This window comes from Lipotes vexillifer, unplaced genomic scaffold (assembly GCF_000442215.2).
Source record: "Lipotes vexillifer unplaced genomic scaffold, Lipotes_vexillifer_v1.1 scaffold532, whole genome shotgun sequence".
Classification (NCBI taxonomy): domain Eukaryota; kingdom Metazoa; phylum Chordata; class Mammalia; order Artiodactyla; family Lipotidae; genus Lipotes; species Lipotes vexillifer.
In genome coordinates, this window is record NW_006798027.1 from 395,106 (window position 1) to 412,623 (window position 17,518).

The following is a 17,518-nucleotide window of genomic DNA, read 5'->3' on the forward strand; positions in this document are numbered from 1 at the left end:
TTTTTTTTTTTTTTTTTTTTAAAGAAAGTAAATGAAGAAACCTTAAGACCTTTAGAGAAAAGCAGAAAGTCCAGGGCTTTTGTAAAGGTGTGCTTTCCCTGCAGAGCCCAACTTAGCTTCTCCTTTAGAGGAGCCCCTACTGCTCTTAGCTCCTGGGCTGCATGGTGTAAAGCAGGCTGGGGCCACATAGTGTGGGGCTCTCAGCTCCTCACCTACTGCCTACAAGGGCTCACCAAACTCTTGAGGGGGGTCATGGGTCTCAACTGCACAGGGACACAGCAGCCCACCGTGGTAATGGCTCTACTGCTGCCACCGGTTTCTCCAGTCACTGCCCGGAATGTGCAAGTGGCTTTGGCAACTCTATCCTCCGATGAATACGTCACCTGAGCATGCTCCAGTCAGTCAAGACAGCTCCTTCTGGATGAATAAGCTGCCTCATAGACAGGGGTGGTGGGCATCAGAAGACCCAAGCTGAGGTTTCCGAATCCCAGTGTCTGCTGCTCCTGGGCAGGTGGACTGGCCTAGCCTGAGAAGAATCCTCTTTAGCCCACTGCTGGGCCACAAGTCCAACTCACGGCCAGCCCAGCTCTCTGATCTCCAGGTCAGTAGAGCTGCTACCACTGTCCTGAGAGCCATCTGGAGCTCCAGGGAAAGGGGAGGGCCAGCAGCACCCAGTCACAAATCAGCAGGAGGGCCGACCACGCTTTCCATTTCCATCTGCCACCAGCCCAGTGAACTCCACCAGAGCTGCCCCACTCAGCCTGCGGGTCTCCCCTACATGTCCTGGTGGTTTCCCCAGCCCAAATAAGACCTCCCTGCTCAGGGAGATGGTCTCAGCTACAAGAAAGAGAGCAGCAGGACTTGTAAAGTCACCCTGGGGCCCGGGTCACATCCGTGTGTACCCTACCCACCTCCTCAGGCTATTTTATTGCTTATCTAAACAATTCAGCAGGGAGCAATTCTAATGTGTGAGAAAATCCTTCTAGAGGGGGAAGTTCTCTTAGTGGTTCTCAAAGCAGGTAAGGGGGCAGCAAAGCCTCCCCCTCCTTCAAAGGGATTTAGAAATGCCAAAGACCAGGGATTCAGACCATCTTGCCATGCATGGGGCAAATGAAATGTCCACTGGCCCCACTGAGAAACTCAGTAAGAGAGGAGAGGTCCATGGCTCTGGTCCCTTCCTTAGCAGGAACAGGGGGAGGCAGACCTGGGCAGAACTCCTCTAAGGCCAAGGCTCAGCCACTTTGAGCCCACTCCTTCCCTCACGGGCCTGTGTGATTTCTTTTTCAATTGTCTAAACCCAACAGAGGATCCCACCCTAGATCCCAAGCCCTGGGCAGCCCCTATACCAGGGACAGTCAGTGGTCCTAGAATCCCTAGGCCACAGGCCTCACTCCTGGAAAGGAAGGGTGATCTCAGTGTCAGAGGCCCCCAGGGGCAGAGCACCATGGATGGGCTGCTGGGAGGGGGGGGGGCCTCAGACCAGCTCCTGCTGCTTCCACTGCCACCCTCCTGACCCCAGGGCCACCTGAGCCAATCCACGAGTCTGTCCACAAAGCCTGATAACGACCCAGTGCACCAGGACGGTGGACTGTCCAACAGGGGATTGATGGGAGATGTGATGAAAACACTAAATTCTGTTTATACGTTTAAATGAACAAATATTTATTAAGCACCTACTTTGTGCCAGGCACTGTGCTAGGCACCCTCGCTGCATGCTGTCCCCACAGCACAGTAACCTGCTCAGAAATTAAAACCAAGAAAAGGAACATTGTCGCAACCCTACAAACTGGGGGCAGGTGGAAGTGGGCGGAGTGGATGCAGGCGATTCCCCTGCCAGAAAACGCCTCCACCAGAAGTGTGTTTTCTCTCTTGGGACAAGTCTCTACTAAGTGGTTGCTTTAAAGCATCTCTGTATATACTGAGAGGAAAACTGCTATCACCACGCCCCACGCATTGGTGCCTGGTGAACATTCGAATACTCTGGACGCTACTCAAAAAAAAAGGAGTTGGAAAGGGTATTCATCCTTGAATTAGAAAATACTTTTCCAGTTCATATGGTTGCAACAGCCCTTAAGAAAGTTATAAACATCCCTGCCCTGACTGCGTAAACGTTTAAGGTAGACCTAGTTCTGGATTCCTGAGTCAGAATCGTCCAGTGGTCCATGACCTCGCAAGGCCAGAGGAGCAAGGGGAGGTTTCTATTCTGGAGAGAAGAGAGTGGACGGCACCCCTGGCTTGGAAACATGACAAACCGCGCCTGGATTTACAGAAGCCGCGCGAACAGGAGGACGTCCTAGTGCTACTCTGTGTCACACACACCCTGGGGACTCACGCACAGCCCTAGTTGTCGGCGCCCAGCTTGGAGAGGCCCCGGCGGAAGTTGTGCAGGTCATCGATCTTCCCGTCCAGCACCTCCAAGAAGCTCTTCAGCTCCACCTTCAGGTGGCGCTGGCGGTACTTGCTCTCCTCCATGTCCGTTTTCAGGGAGCGCACTTTGTCTTCCAGGCTCTGATTGTCTTTCTCTGCCGCCTGAAGCAAAGCGAGAGAGAAAGAAGGGTCTGGGGACAGAGCGGGAGGAGCCCCGCTGAGACCTGCGACAGCCAGACTGTCCGTCCCCCTCGGGCGGGCCTGCCTCCCTGGAGGTGTTAAGTGTCCTGCCCCCACCCCCCTGGCATCAGGTGTGTGCCCCTCCTTCCTGCTGTTCTCTGGCAGAGGTGCCAACAGCCAGCATCTCGCCTTCAAACGATGCCCCCACAGAGAACACAGAACTCAGCGCCCTGCCCAAGGGAGCCTGGTGCTAAGTGATGCTTTCACAAAATGCCCAGCAGAGGAAGCCTGAAATCCCAGCACATGGGGTTTTCAGCCCCAAACCCAGGGTGGTCAGCAGAGGCCCCTTTTGGGTTCCATTCTGGGAGAGAGTGAGAAATAGCACAAATGGAAGAGTGATTTGTTTCTCCCAGTTCCACTGAGAAGGCGAGGCCTCCTCGGCCCCAGGCCAGCCTCTGGCCGTCAGCGAGGGAGGAACTGGCCGTGCCAGACACAGGGACAGTGGGTCTGTGCTCTGTCTGTCCTGTGGTGTTGCCATGGAGACGGTGAAGCTCCCAATGGCGGGACCGCTGTGAGTCCAAATAACAGCTTTCATCTTACGGGCATAAAATGAGAATTTGTGAATGGGTGTACGAGAACCAGTTACTAATACCAAGGTTGTGTACCTGAACTTGAAGTGAGGAGAACCTCGGAGGTGAAGGAGGACCTGAAAATGCTCCTTCAGAAATGGAGCAGGTGGATCAGAAATCTGAAGCCTGCAGCAGGGGGGGGGGGGGGGGGGGGGGCGCCAGCAAGCAAAGCTTCATCTGTATTTACAGTCACTCCCCATTGCTCGTGTTACTGCCTGAGCTCCACCTCCTGTCAGATCAGCGCAGGCATTAGAGTCTACTGTGAACTGTGCATGCGAGGGATCTAGCTGGGGAGTGGCTGCAAATACAGGGGGGGCGGCGGCGGCGGCTGGGGGGGCTGTCCAAGGTCATGTCCAAGGTCACTGGCCGGGGAGGTACAATAGCCCCTGGGACTTAGGCTCTCAGACCTCCTTGCCGTCCCCTGCTTCGCACCCTTCTGTGGCTCTGTAGGGACTTCTGTCGGCAGGAAACAGTCACCTACACTACGGTTATGCACAGAACACCTTCGTATAAGTGGAAAAAACAGAAGACAAACACTGCTGAGTCTGCACCCGGGAGCAAAGCTGGCATCTGGCATGTAGTTACGCTAGCTTTTTAGGAATACAAAGTCTCTCTTCTTTACCAAGCCAGGCGTGAAAGGGAGAGGCCTCGGAGAAATGGGTAACACAGTGGATGCCTTCTCATCTGAGCCCAGGTGGATGTGCTCCCTGCCCTTACCTCTAACTTCTCAGAGACGTATTCACACTCTGACATGAGCTGAGGTATGATTTCACTTTGTTTTCGGAGGTCTGTCAACTCCTACAGGAGACAGAAATTGGAAAAAGAATGTGAAAGCAAGTCAGATAAAATGTATTCTTGAAAATCCCCAACTCGTGCATACAATAATGGAAGCAGCTTTTGGAACCTGTGCTGTCTGCGTAAATAGTAATGGCGATGATGTTATACTTAACACACATGAGGTAATTCTAAAGGCTGAGTATGTTCCATGAATTAATGCATGAAGGCTGAACACCACCATGAAAAGAGAAGTATGATTCCTGTTTTGCAGACGGGGAAACCGAGGCTGAGAGAGGATTGGTAACTTGCCCATGGTCTCCACCCTCTGTATACAGTAAGTCCCCTACATATGAACCTTCAAGTTGCGAACTTTCAAAGATGCAAATGTGTGTTCACATGTCCAATCATGTAAGTCAGTTCACGTGTCTGGCATACATTGTCACGTGCGTGCACCCTCTACAAGTGGTTGTGCGTTTGTGTACTTTACTGTGCAGAACTGTATAGAGTAAAGTACTACAGTATCTTTATTTCATGCCCAGGATGTCCAGAAGCAAGCGTAAAAGCAGCAGTGATGCAGCTGGTACTACTGTACTTTTCAAAGTACTGTACTGCAAGGTTAAAAATGTTTTCTTTGGTTTTTGTGTCTGTTTTTTATGTATTATTTGTGTGAAAAGTATGACAAACCTATTACAGTACAGTAGGATACAGCCGATTGTGTTAGTTGCATACCTAGGCTAACTTTGTTGGACTTACGAACAAATTGGACTTATGCAAGTGCACTCTTGGAATGGAACTCGTTCGCGGGTAGGGGACTTGCTGTACTTAGCTGTCCTGTCCCCCAGAAAATAAATGACTGTGTGACAGGGGGGCCTCGCTGCATTAATTTGACAGCAGAACTTCTGATAAAAGACCACCTATGAAAGTTTCCGAGTGCTTTTGTAAATGTTCAGCTCCCTCCTGGATCTGAGTGACTGACTATAGAGTAGGTACAACAAGGAGGCTGCAGAAGGTAATGGCCAGGCCTTTGCTCTGGACTATCTGTGCCTTGGTGTAGCTTTTGGCTCTGTGCTGAGGTCCGGGCAGCTGCCAGGGCCGGTCACATGCCCCACAGCTGCCTGCCGTGTCCTTGGGTGGAGATGACCCGACAAGGCCCAGGGGACGCCAAGCAGCACCGCTCAGAGCCCCACTACCCACCGTCTCCTTTTCTCGGAGTTCCAGCTCCAGCTCCTCAATTCTTCTCTTCAACTGGGTATTCTTCTCCTTCTCTCTGTTTATCTCGCTGCACTGCTCTTCCAGCTCGTCAATCTTTAATTAATATCACATGTGAAAGCAGGGATGCCAGTTTAGTCATTATACAAAAGATCACCACAGCTCTTTTAAAGTAAACCATAAATTAACCCACTTATAAATTTTTCCTTGTGGCTACAAACAAACTCCACGGGGCTCCCCCTGGGCTGTTTGCTCCTGCGGGCATAGGATGCCCTCATTTAATACCAACAAAGCCACAGAAGTCACAAAACCTGGCTTCCGTATGCTCTGGGCCTCTGGTTATCTCTCACAGTCAGAGAACAGTAGCTTTAGGTTTGCTTTAAGGATCTGTCACAAGTCGGGGCCAGACGTCCCATGAATCTATCTGCTCCTTTGCAGAATGACTGTCACATCATTTTAATCATGCCCTGAATGATTCTGTTGCTTGTCAAGGGGTTAAGCAAGCAGGGTAGAGAACTGAGCAACTCTGTGGGACAGTGGCTACCAACTGGGACTCGATGACATTTCAAACGTTTTAAATCAAGATGACCTTTCCCCACTGATGCACGCAGAAGGGGCCTGGCCCGTGGGCCTCTTCCTGGAGAGATGACAAGTGCAGGCTGAGGTACATCCCCAGAGTGCATCTTTCTCTCCTTCCCAAGCCTGACACCTCTGACACTGGGCATTTCCCAGGGGCCAAAGCATGGGTGCAGAGTGGATGGCAGGGGTGTAACCAGCAAGTAACACAAGAGCACCATGTTGATGGGGTTCCCCACAAGCAGGCAGCGGCAGTCCTCAGGGTGCAGGGCACTAGGTGGTCAACATGAGGACAATTCTCAGAGGTGACCTGCACCAGCCCTCAGGATCTGAACCTCCAGCCACAGGAGCTGCCGGAGATCCCACCAATGTCCACATTCCGCCCTGGGAATCAAGTTCCCAGTGCTTCCCACCCGGGGAAGCTGACACTCTGCACGGGGAGTGGGTTCAACTGCACGCATTTCCTCCACGCCCCCACCCACCCACCCCGCACGGCTCTTTGGTTCTTACACTCAGACGCGAAGCGAGAAACTCAGCTCTGCCCTTGGAAAAACAAACAAAGGGCGATCAATCCCTCTGGCAAGCAGATCAGCCCAGCTTCAGAAGGGAAGGTGCAGAGTCAGCACTTGGCCTGTGCCCCTCACCATCAGCACTTTATGAAAAAATGACACGAGGCAGTTTCACGTGCCACCTGCTCCGAAATAAGACGTGAAACAGGGGAGTGGTTTCCAGGGGCTCCACTCAGAACGGGTGGGCGGGTTATAAACGGGGGCAAGGGGAGCGAGTACCAATCTCAATGCGACCCGTACCCTGAAATCCTGCATTTACGGAGCAGACTGTGTTCACCGACTGTGGGATAAAAGTGCTGACCAGCAAAACAGCACAGCAACCCCAGGACCTCACCTGGGAACCCTAAAACAACCGCATCAACTCAGCCCAACTGCAGAGCATGAGCGACTAATTACAGGGAAGGGCGTGGGTGAATTCTGAAAAAAACTGAAAAGCCCCCATGTCAGGGCAGGAGGGTAGAAGGCACACGAGGGCCGTCCGCATCCGCCCACCTCACACGTCAAGGGCCGTATTCCTTTCCTTGCTGCCTATCTCACATTTTTAGAAAGAGCAGTTTGCAGGGAAGCAGCGTTTCTGAGCAATCACGCCTCACCATCTCCTGAATCTATTTTCTTCACTCACCCTCTGGATCCCTTTTCTCTACCGAAGATCACGGAACCACAGAAAATGCCAGAGGGAGGCCACCCACGAAAGGCCAACCCACAGCTCGCATCTGAGGGTGATCTTTGTGAGAGACAAAGCTGCAATCTCCCATTGATTTCTCTTCTCCTTTGCGATTGCAATTTTGAAACTTGGTTCAGGAAAGGTAGTCAGTTCTGTACGTAGTAGTAGCGTTCCCACTAAGGCAGGCAGGGAGGCGGAGGGGAGGACAAAGGGAGTAGCAGCGGGTCTTCCTCCTGCCCCTGGGACATGGGACCGAGGGCCAAGTGGGAGGCAGTGGGGAGAGGAAGGTCACGGCCACCCCCGCCCTCCGCACCTTGTTCCGGAGCCGGTCATTCTCGTCGTGGCAGAGGGAGAACTGCCTCTTCCACTGCTCCACGCTGGCCACCGAGTCCTGTAGTGCCGTGGTCAGCCGGGCGTTGCTCTCCCGCAGGGTCTGCAGCTCGATCTCCCATTTCTTCACGTTGGCGGCGCTGCAGGGCGGGGGCCAGGCGGTGACCGGGAGGGTGGGCACCATCCACCTGGCTGCCCTGCAGAGGGGGCACCCGGCCACCCCCTCAGCCCATGCCTCGGGGCCACACCCTCTCCCGCCGGTGGCCTGACAGCGAGAACCACGTGCTGAGCGGGCCTGGCACCTCTCTTTAGTGGGAACATGCTGCCTTGTTTGGTGATTTTCTCAAGGCATCACTTTAGAAGAGAACAGAATTCTCAGAGAAGGAAGAGATGTAACTTAGAATGAACTCAGCCATAAAAAAGAATGAAATCATGCCATTTGCAGCAACATGGATGCAACAAGAGATTATCATACTAAGTGAAGTAAGTCAGACAGAGACAAATGCCATATGATATCACTCTTATGTGGAGTCTAAAATATGACACAAATGAACTTATCTATGAAGCAAAAACAGGCTCACAAACATAAGAGAACAGCCTTGTGGCTGCCAAGGGGGAAGGGGCTGAGGGAGAGATGGATTGGTAGTTTGGGGTTAGTAGATGCAAGCTATTATATACAGAATGGATAAACAACAAGGTCCTACTGTATAGCACATGAAACTATATTCAACGTCCTGGGATAAACCATAATGGAAAAGAATACAAAAAAGAATTATATATGTATATATATATATGTATAACTGAGTCACTTTGCTGTACAGCAGAAATTAATGCAACATTGTGAATCAACTCTACTGCAATTTAAAAAAAAAAAGAAACTAAGAATGAAGCCACAGACTGTGGTAGAGACCCCTCCCCCGTCTGCTCCCTACTGACCCCTGGCCGCAGGACTGTTCTCTCCTGCCCCATGTCCACTCCTTCCTGAAATGAGCCTCAGGGATGTAGGTTCTGAAGTGCTGGGGTGGACCCCGGGCCCTCTGACACTCTCATGAAAGCTGCGGACACTTTCAACAAGCTCCTGACACCCCCTCTCTGGAGCCCAACAACCCCAGGTTTAAACAAACAGCCTGGGTCCAGATTTGAGAGCTGAGGACTTGAGGACAGAGGAGACAGGGGCTGGGAGTCCCCTGAGGGCAGAACTGGGGTTCCAACCGCAGGATGTGTGAGGGGGCCCTGGCCGACCCTAGGTCACCTCAGGTCCGAGGGACGCCTCCACGTTATCACCAAACCACATGATAATCCTCTGTGATCAGTGAAGTTTGAAAAAACAAACTGGAATCAGTTGCCCTCAGTTGCCGCTCCCATTCAACGCTTCTTTTGTTTCCTGTTTTGGAGACCAGTGTTCACTGCAGCACTATTTACAATAGCCAGGACATGGAAGCAACCTCATGTCCATCAACAGAGGAGTGGATAAAGAAGATGTGGTACATACAGACAATGGAATATTAGCCATTAAAAGGAACAAAACTGGATCATTTGTAGAGACGAGGATGGACCTTGAGACTGTCATACAGAGTGAAATAAGAACGAGACAAACAAATATCACATAATATCGCTTATATGTGGAATCTAGAAAAATGGTAGAGATGAACTTATTTGCAAAGCAGAAATAGAGACACAGACATAGAGAACAAACGTATGGTTATCAAGGGGGTGAGGGTGGCGGGGTGGGATGAATTGGGAGGTTGGGACTGACACATATACACTACTATGTATAAAATAGATAACTAATGAAAACCTGCTGTATAGCACAGGGAACACTACTCAATGCTGTATGGTGACCTAAATGGGAAGGAAATCCAAAAAAGAGGAGATATATGTACAGTTGATTCACTTTGCTATACAGCAGAAACTAACACAACATTGTAAAGCAACTAAACTCCAATAAAAATTAATTAACCAAAAAAAAAACACCTCAGACTTAGCCACTCTGAAAAAAAAAAAAGAAAGTTTTTGGCTTCTAATCAATACTGCCTGGCTGAGGAGAGTTCTGTCTCTAAAGGCTTCTTTTTTTTTTTTTAATTTTTAAAAAAGTAAATACAACTGTATTTTAATAATCTGCATTATCTTTCATCCACCTCAAGGTCCTAGAACTGTGATTGGAAAATATATACTTTTGATTTCAAATACCACAGATTGAAAACATAGCAAAATAATATTATGTGATTAATTTCAGAGTTAATGATTGAGCTGATTTCGGGAAATGGCTTCACACCCATTCCTGTAATTCACTCGTCCATTCAACTGGGATTTAAAAACATTTATTTTTAGGGGTGGAATGTTTTCATCCAGGCAGCCCACTGTGACTCAACCAAAAATAGTCTTCATGATCACCTGATGAGTAAAAGAGGCTGGTCACAGTTTTGTCCTTTGAAGTATCTGACAAAACCCAGGGTCCAAAGAAGGTGGCTGAATCTAAGGGTCCTATGTTCTTTCTGGAATTCCTTAATTCCTGTCAGATCACAGGAATTAAGCTCCACGCACTGGTCAGGCTGGCTGGGTTGCAGAGGTGGGTGCCTCTGGGAAGATTTACCAGCCATGTGACCTTGGGCAAGGACTCACTGTACCACCTGGGACTCAGTTTCCTTTCCTGTAAAATGGGGGAATTAATATGACAGAGTTCTTAAACGGGGCAGGTCAGAGGAAAGCAGCTTCTCAGCCACAGAGAGGCTGGGGGAAGCCGGCCGAGTGCCCTGCCAGGTGAGCAGAATGACCCCCAAAGACAGCAGTTCTGAAGGTGCTCATGGGGCCAGCCTTACACCGTGAGACCCAGCCTAGCCTTTGGGAAACAGGCCACAGTCTCAAGATATGAAAACAGAAGCACAGGGCTTCCCTGGTGGCACAGTGGTTGAAAAGTCCACCTGCAGCTGCAGGGGACACGGGTTTGTGCCCAGGTCCAGGAAGATCCCACATGCCGCGGAGTGGCTAGGCCCGTGAGCCATGGCCGCTGAGCCTGCGTGTCCAGAGCCTGTGCTCCGCAATGGGAGGGGCCACAGCAGTGAGAGGCCCGCGTACCGCAACAAACGAACAAACAAACAAAAAACAAGGAAAACACAAGCACAGCTAGTATAGTCATTAAAAGTTAAAATCTTGTTGATATCGTCATGGGGGTTGTGTTAAATTTGTAGATCAATTTAAGGGAAATTGATACTTTTTAAAATATTGAGGCTTCCTACCACTTCCCAATAGACTTTTGCTATTTGTTGAATTATTCACGTACGGCCCTCAAAATCATTTGAGTTTTCTTCACAAAGATCCTGTACATTTCTTAAGTTTATTGCCATGTATTTTATGGTTCTAGTTCATATTGTAAAGGAAATCTCTTCTTCAAATATATAGTCTATGTGATGTTTGTTTGTATATAGAAAAGCTACTGATTTTTGTGAGATTTTATTTTATTTTCAAGATAGTTTCTTAGGTTTTAATATGTTTTTCAGTGTTATCATATATGAATAAATGATAAATTTGGCTTCTCAAAAACCAAAACAGGGACCTCCCTGGTTGTCCAGTGGTTAAGACTCCACACTCCCAATGTAGGGGGCACGGGTTTGACTCTCGGTTGGGGAACTAAGATCCCACATGCCACATGGCACGGGCCACCCCCCAAAGAAAAATGAAATGTAAGCACTGGGACAGGGACTTCCCTGGTGGTCCAGTGGTTAGGACTCCATGCTTCCATTGCAGGGGACCCGGGTTCCATCCTTGGCTGGGGAATTAAGATCTCACAAGTCTCGCGGCATGGCAAAAAAAAAAAAAAAAAAAGCACAGGGACACCTCTCTCTTTCTCACACACACACATAGATGCTCATGTGCACAGAGAACAACCATGAAGGCAGCTGGTCTTCCTCTGGCCAGGAGTCAAGACCGGACGCTCTGAGCAGGACCCAGTCTCCTTTCCCAACTTCCTTAAACCCTGCCCAGTGGGAAAGACTGCAGGGAAGTGCTGATCTGGGAGACAACAGCACCTGGATTTGAACATGCTCACCTCTGTGTCAGAGCGATCTTTAGCTTGTTGTTCTCAGACTTGAGGTGTGTGTTGGCAGGACCCGCACAAGATGCCTTTTCATCGTCCGTTCCGTTGATGCTGGATGCCTGAGTGGAAGATGGGGTTTCACACCCAGATTCCTGGCCAGACTGAATCACTTTCACACCTTATCGCTTGTCCTCACAGCGGAAGCAAATCAGGCATGATGAGGAACTGTGTGGTTATGAGTGTGGGAGAACCAACGCATCCAACCAGAATGCAGCAAAGACTGACAAGTCCACAGACTAGTAACAAGACTATCCGTGGAGACTCCACTTGGAGTCCAGACTGTGCATTTTACCCACAAGACAGCATACAGGACCGTTATGCAGAACCTTTTCACTCAAACTTTACAGGTAAACCTAACAAGCCCGGATACCTGACCTCCTTAAATAACACAGGAAAGAAGCCACAGATTAAAAGAGGGGGAGAGTTTTAGGGACTTCCCTGGCGGTCCAGTGGTTAAGACGCCATGCTTCCAATGCAGGGGGCGCGGGTTCAATCCCTTGTTGGGGAACAAAGATCCCACATGCTGCAGGGCATGGCCAAAAGAAAAAAAAGAAAAAGAAAGGGGGGAGGAGGGTTTTATAATAAGAAACAGTGAATGAGTTAAGAGAAAAAGTATAAGAAGCTGAGATGACTTAAAAATCTCGGGGCGGGCCTCCCTGGTGGCGCAGTGGTTGAGAGTCCGCCTGCCGATGCAGGGGATACGGGTTCGTGCCCCGGTCTGGGAGGATCCCACATGCCGCGTAGCGGCTGGGCCCGTGAGCCGTGGCCGCTGAGCTTGCGCGTCCGGCAACGGGAGAGGCCACGACAGTGAGAGGCCCACATATCGCAAAAAAAAAAAAAAAAAAAAAAAAAAAATCTCGGGGCTACAGAGAGATGAACACACTCATTTGAAAAAAAAAAACCAGGAATCAGATATGGGTGTCTGCGACTCTTTAGCAATGTTATGAATATTCTGAAATGTTTGCTGTAATAAGCCATGCTACAGGGAGGTGAAACCTCATCTGGTCTTGGATAAGATCTTAGAAAGATTTTATTTCACCTCCAAGAAGAATAAAGGCAAAGGAAAGACAAGAAGGGAATGACGTATGACTAAATTTCTACATCGCAAAAAAGTGCCACAAACTATATCAGAATGTAAGCAACAATGTGGGGGAAATATTTTCAATGCATACTAAACACAAAAATGCTAATACTATTCCTATACTAAAAAACTCCTAGAGTCCTCAACTTTTAGAGTGGCGCTCTGAAATATTTATGGATGAAATGATGTCTGGGACTGGCTTTAAAATAAAGACGGAGGGAGAGGGGGGTGTAGATGAAACCATTGGTCATAGAGTCCTAATTGTTAAAGCTGACCTATGGGTCTATGGAGGTTCGCTTACCCAGTTCTGCCTAGTTTTGTATATATTCAAAACTAGCCATGTTAAAAATAAAGTTCTTGGAAATGAACACAAAAAAGCAGAAAGGATATGCAATTGACATTTACAGAAGAAGAAATACATAGAATTAATAAACAAAAAAATTTAATCTCACTAGTAAAGAAATGCAAAATTTAAAAAGCCAATAAAGTATATTTTTCTTCTGTCAAATCAACAAAGCTTTGTTGGGGAGGGAACGGGAGGGAAAAACACTCTCATTCACTGCTGGTGGGAGTCACAATTGTACATTTCTGTAGGGATGTTTGCAGTGTGTGTCAAAAGCTCCCAAAACGCCCTACCGGGCTTCCCTGGTGGCGCAGTGGTTGAGAGTCCACCTGCCGATGCAGGGGACACGGGTTCGTGCCCCGATCCGAGGAGATCCCACATGCCGTGGAGCAGCTAGGCCCGTGAGCCATGGCCGCTGAACTTGTGCGTCCGGAGCCTGTGCTCCGCAACGGGAGAGGCCACAACAGGGAGAGGCCCGCGTACCGCAAAAAAAAAAAAAAAAAAGTCCTACCCCTTGCTGGGAAAACTGGACAGCCACATGTAAAAGAATGAAATTAGAACACTCCCTAACACCATACACAAAAATAAACTCCAAATGGATTAAAGACCTAACTGTAAGACCAGACACTATAATACTCTTAGAGGAAAACATAGGAAGAACACTCTGTGACACAAATCACAGCAAGATCTTTTTTGATCCACCTCCTACAGTAATGGAAATAAAAACAAAAATAAACAAATGGGACCTAAGGAAACTTAAAAGCTTTTGCAAAGCAAAGGAAACTACAAAACAAGACAAAAAGACAACCCTCAGAATGGGAGAAAATATTTGAAAACGAATCAATGGACAAAGGATTAATCTCCAAAATATATAAACAGCTCAGGCAGCTCAATATTAAAAAAACAAACAACCCAATCAAAGAATGTGCAGAAGACCTAAACAGACATTTCTCCAAAGAAGATATATAGATGGCCAAGAAGCACATGAAAAGCTGCTCAACATCGCTAATTATCAGAGAAATGCAAATCAAAATTACAATGAGGTATCACCTCACACCAGTTAGAATGGGCATCAATCAGAAAAGCTACAAACAACAAATGCCGGAGAGGGTGTGGAGAAAAGGGAACCCTCTTGCACTGTTGGTGGGAATGTAAATTGATACAGCCACTATGGAGAACAGTATGGAGGTTCCTTAAAAAAACAAAAATAGAATTACCATATGACCCAGCAATCCCACTACTGGGCATATACCCGGAGAAAACCATAATTCAAAAAGACACATGCAACCCAGTGTTTACTGCAGCACTATTTACAGTAGCCAGGTCATGGAAGCAACCTAAATGCCCATCGACCGACGAATGGATAAAGAAGATATGGTACATATATACAATGGAATATTACTCAGCCATAAAAAGGAATGAAATTGGGTCATTTGTAGAGACGTGGATGGATCTAGAGACTGTCAAACATAGTGAAGTAAGTCAGAAAGAGAAAAACAAATATTGTATATTAACGCATATATATGGAACCTAGAACAACGGTACAGATGAACCAGTTTTCAGGGCAGAAATAGAGACACAGATGTGGAGAACAAATGTATGGACACCAATGGGGGAAAGTGGCGGGGGTGGTGGTGGTGGTGGGATGAATTGGGAGATTGGGATTGACATGTATACACTAATATGTATAGAATGGATAACTAATAAGAACCTGCTGTATAAAAAATAAATAAAATAAAAAAAAATTGTTGACCAGAAGAAAAAAAAAAGTCCTACCCTTAACTCAATACTTCCACTTCAAGAATTTATCCTGCAGAAACCATCAAATGCACAACAGGTGTGCAAGAATGCTTAGCATGGTGTTATTTATATTAATGAAAAATTAGAAACAACACTGATGTCCCAAATTATAGGAGGTTAATGGAGTAAGTTGTGATACAAACACTGGAATACTATCTAGCCATTAAAATAGTTTTGAAAAGGGATATTTGAAAACACAAGGAAAGGATCATAACAAATAAGTTTTTTTAAAAAAATGTAAAGAATAACACAAAAATATACTGGAAAGCTATATTAGGAAAAAACACACCAAAACATTAACAAAATATCTTTGGTAACTCTTATTGTATAATCATCTTAGCATTCCAAAAAAAAACACAGAGAAAGTCCTTAGACTATGGACCATTTCAAGTGCCCAATTTTACAGATCCTCAGCGATTACTCAGTATAATAATTAGTATACTAAATTAACAGTATCATTTAGATGTCATTAAAGATTATTTACAAAGTTTCAGGAAAGTTCCTGCCCACTTGAAGTCTAATACACATTCATTTCCATAAATCCGTAGGGGCATCTTTTATAGGATTCAGCTTCAGCTATTGCTGACGGCCAAGTCTAGGGTGTTGATCTTGACTGCTCAGGATGCCCATGCCTCCTGTTCTCTTTCCACAAGCTGCCCCGACATCCATCCATGGCTGGCCTGGCCTGGCCATTCTCCACCCCACAGCCTCCTCTCCGATCTTCCTGTCCTCAGCTCCTCCCTGACTTGCTCGCCACCCGCATGCAACCTTCATGTCAATTCCTGATAAGTAGCCATAAAACATCTCCAATGTCTTCCCATTATCCAACAATAAATAATTAAGTAAGAATGATCCACTAATGAAGAATTCCAGGTCCTCCACAGTACCTCCAAGTGCATCTCTGTTCCTCCCACTGTGCACCTCACCCCCAGGCAGGCAGACCCCTGGCTGCCTTGCATTTACATCATGCTTATCCCTAATCCCAGACCCCAGCTCCTACGTCTCATCAGGTCTCCCTTTCCCTGTCTCTCTACACATAACTCTGTCACTAGGTCAAGGTTTCCACCTACCACTACACACCCCAATCTAGATGTCAGGAAGGCAGGTATTTTTATTTCAGGTTAAAATAGGTCCCTTTTAGTCAATTATCACACTTTTAAGTAGACAGATAACTCAGTTCCTGGCAAAGCCACATTTACGGTGGCTAAACCAGAGCTGTTGGAATACCACCTCCCACCTGACTTTGTTATAATAGGGAGACAGACGAGGACTCTCTGGCATCGATCAAGTTTTCTCTGTCATGGGCACAGGTACCTGCATTTGTCCATGAGCATCCTTCATGCAGACCTCACCTCCCAACACAGAAAGAAAACGCTTCACCTTGGCATTGTTTTTGTGTTTTTTTTGCAGTACACGGGCCTCTCACTGTTGTGGCCTCTCCCGTTGCGGAGCACAGGCTCCGGACGCGCAGGCTCAGAGGCCATGGCTCACGGGCCTAGCTGCTCCGCGGCATGTGGGATCTTCCCATACCGGGGCACGAACCCGTGTCCTCTGCATCAGCAGGTGGACTCTCAACCACTGCGCTACCAGAGAAGTCCACTGGCATTGGTTTTTAAACCGTGACCAGAGGACATCCCAGACCAGGGACATGCATTAACTCTAATCTCATCAAACGTTTTCCATCCAAAATATATCACCACATCCTGAAAAATTCAAGAGTCTCTTACATGTCACATTCATCTCACTGTGAGCAGGCTAATAGTTGAAAAAGTTTTCAAAATGCCCTACTGCGAAAATTTCCTATTTCTTGTCAAAAGTGACAAGGAACAAAGAGTCTCAATCACTGATCACACTCATTCATTTTACGGACAAATTACTTACTTGGGAATGATTGCTCGAGGTCTCGATTTTCTCCTGAGATTTGTCTCTGGCTAGTCTGGCAGCTTCTTTCACCTCCTGGAATTTCTCTGCAAACTGAATATGAAGAATTATTAGGGATTTCCTTAACCTTACACATGGCTGATACTCAGAACCTACCTTTATTATTTTGCATTCATTTTAAGCCAATAAATCCTGTATAAATCCAGAAGAAGGATTTTATTCGAGATTAAAAGGAAATGAATATAATGAATGCTTTTTCCAAAAAAACCCACTATTGGCCAAGGTCAGATCTGAACGAATTTCTAAGATACTGAAGCTAGATTTGATGGCAAAATATTAAAAACACATACTTCTGGCTAACAGCACCTAAAACAAATGCAACAAAAGAAATTTAGCTATAGTGCAAAAGGAATCCACGAAAAACTTCATAATCCCTATTGAAAGATCCAAGAACTCTTACAAGTCAATGTCATGAAAAACAAAAACATCCAAAAAGTTGAGAAGGAACAGTCCTAGATTTTTTTTTTTCTTTTTTTTTTTTCAGTGCGTGGGCCTCACACTGTTGTGGCCTCTCCCTGTTGTGGCCTCTCCCGTTGCGGAGCACAGGCTCCAGACACGCAGGCTCAGCGGTCATGGCTCACGGGCCCAGCCGCTCCGCGGCATGTGGGATCCTCCCAGACCAGGGCACGAACCCGTGTCCCCTGCATCGGCAGGTGGACTCTCAACCACTGCGCCACCAGGGAAGCCCAGTCCTAGATTTTAAAAGCCTAAGATATAAAATAGCAAAATGCAACGTGTAGCCTAGGACTGAGTCCTCTTTTGAACAGACCAAGTAGAAGACTTCTGGGCAAAAAGGTGGGAAATGTGAGCATGGACTGGATAAGATGACACCAAGGAGTTACTTTCTTTTCCTTCCTTCCTTCCTTCCTTCCTTCCTTCCTTCCTTCCTTCCTTCCTTCCTCCCTTCCTCCCTTCCTCCCTCCCTCCCTCCCTCCCTCCCTCCCTCCCTCCCTCCCTCC

General features: G+C 47.5%; 1 protein-coding gene across 2 annotated transcripts in view; it reads right to left on the minus strand.

The window, feature by feature from the left end:
• Positions 1-1,637: 1,637 nt before the first annotated feature.
• HOMER2 (homer scaffold protein 2) overlaps positions 1,638-17,518 on the minus strand; it is an 88,333-nt gene continuing 72,452 nt past the window's right edge. Inside the window, exons 4-9 of one of the 2 annotated variants that reach the window (XM_007470058.1) lie at positions 16,500-16,592; positions 11,347-11,453; positions 7,285-7,441; positions 5,148-5,258; positions 3,894-3,974; positions 1,638-2,529 (exon numbers count right to left, since the gene is read on the minus strand). In XM_007470058.1, the coding sequence (XP_007470120.1) occupies positions 2,341-2,529; positions 3,894-3,974; positions 5,148-5,258; positions 7,285-7,441; positions 11,347-11,453; positions 16,500-16,592 (738 nt within the window). In that variant the 3' untranslated portion in view covers positions 1,638-2,340. Of the gene's footprint in view, positions 2,530-3,893; positions 3,975-5,147; positions 5,259-7,284; positions 7,442-11,346; positions 11,487-16,499; positions 16,593-17,518 lie in introns of both variants that reach the window. The other variant, XM_007470057.1, reaches the window with a different exon arrangement.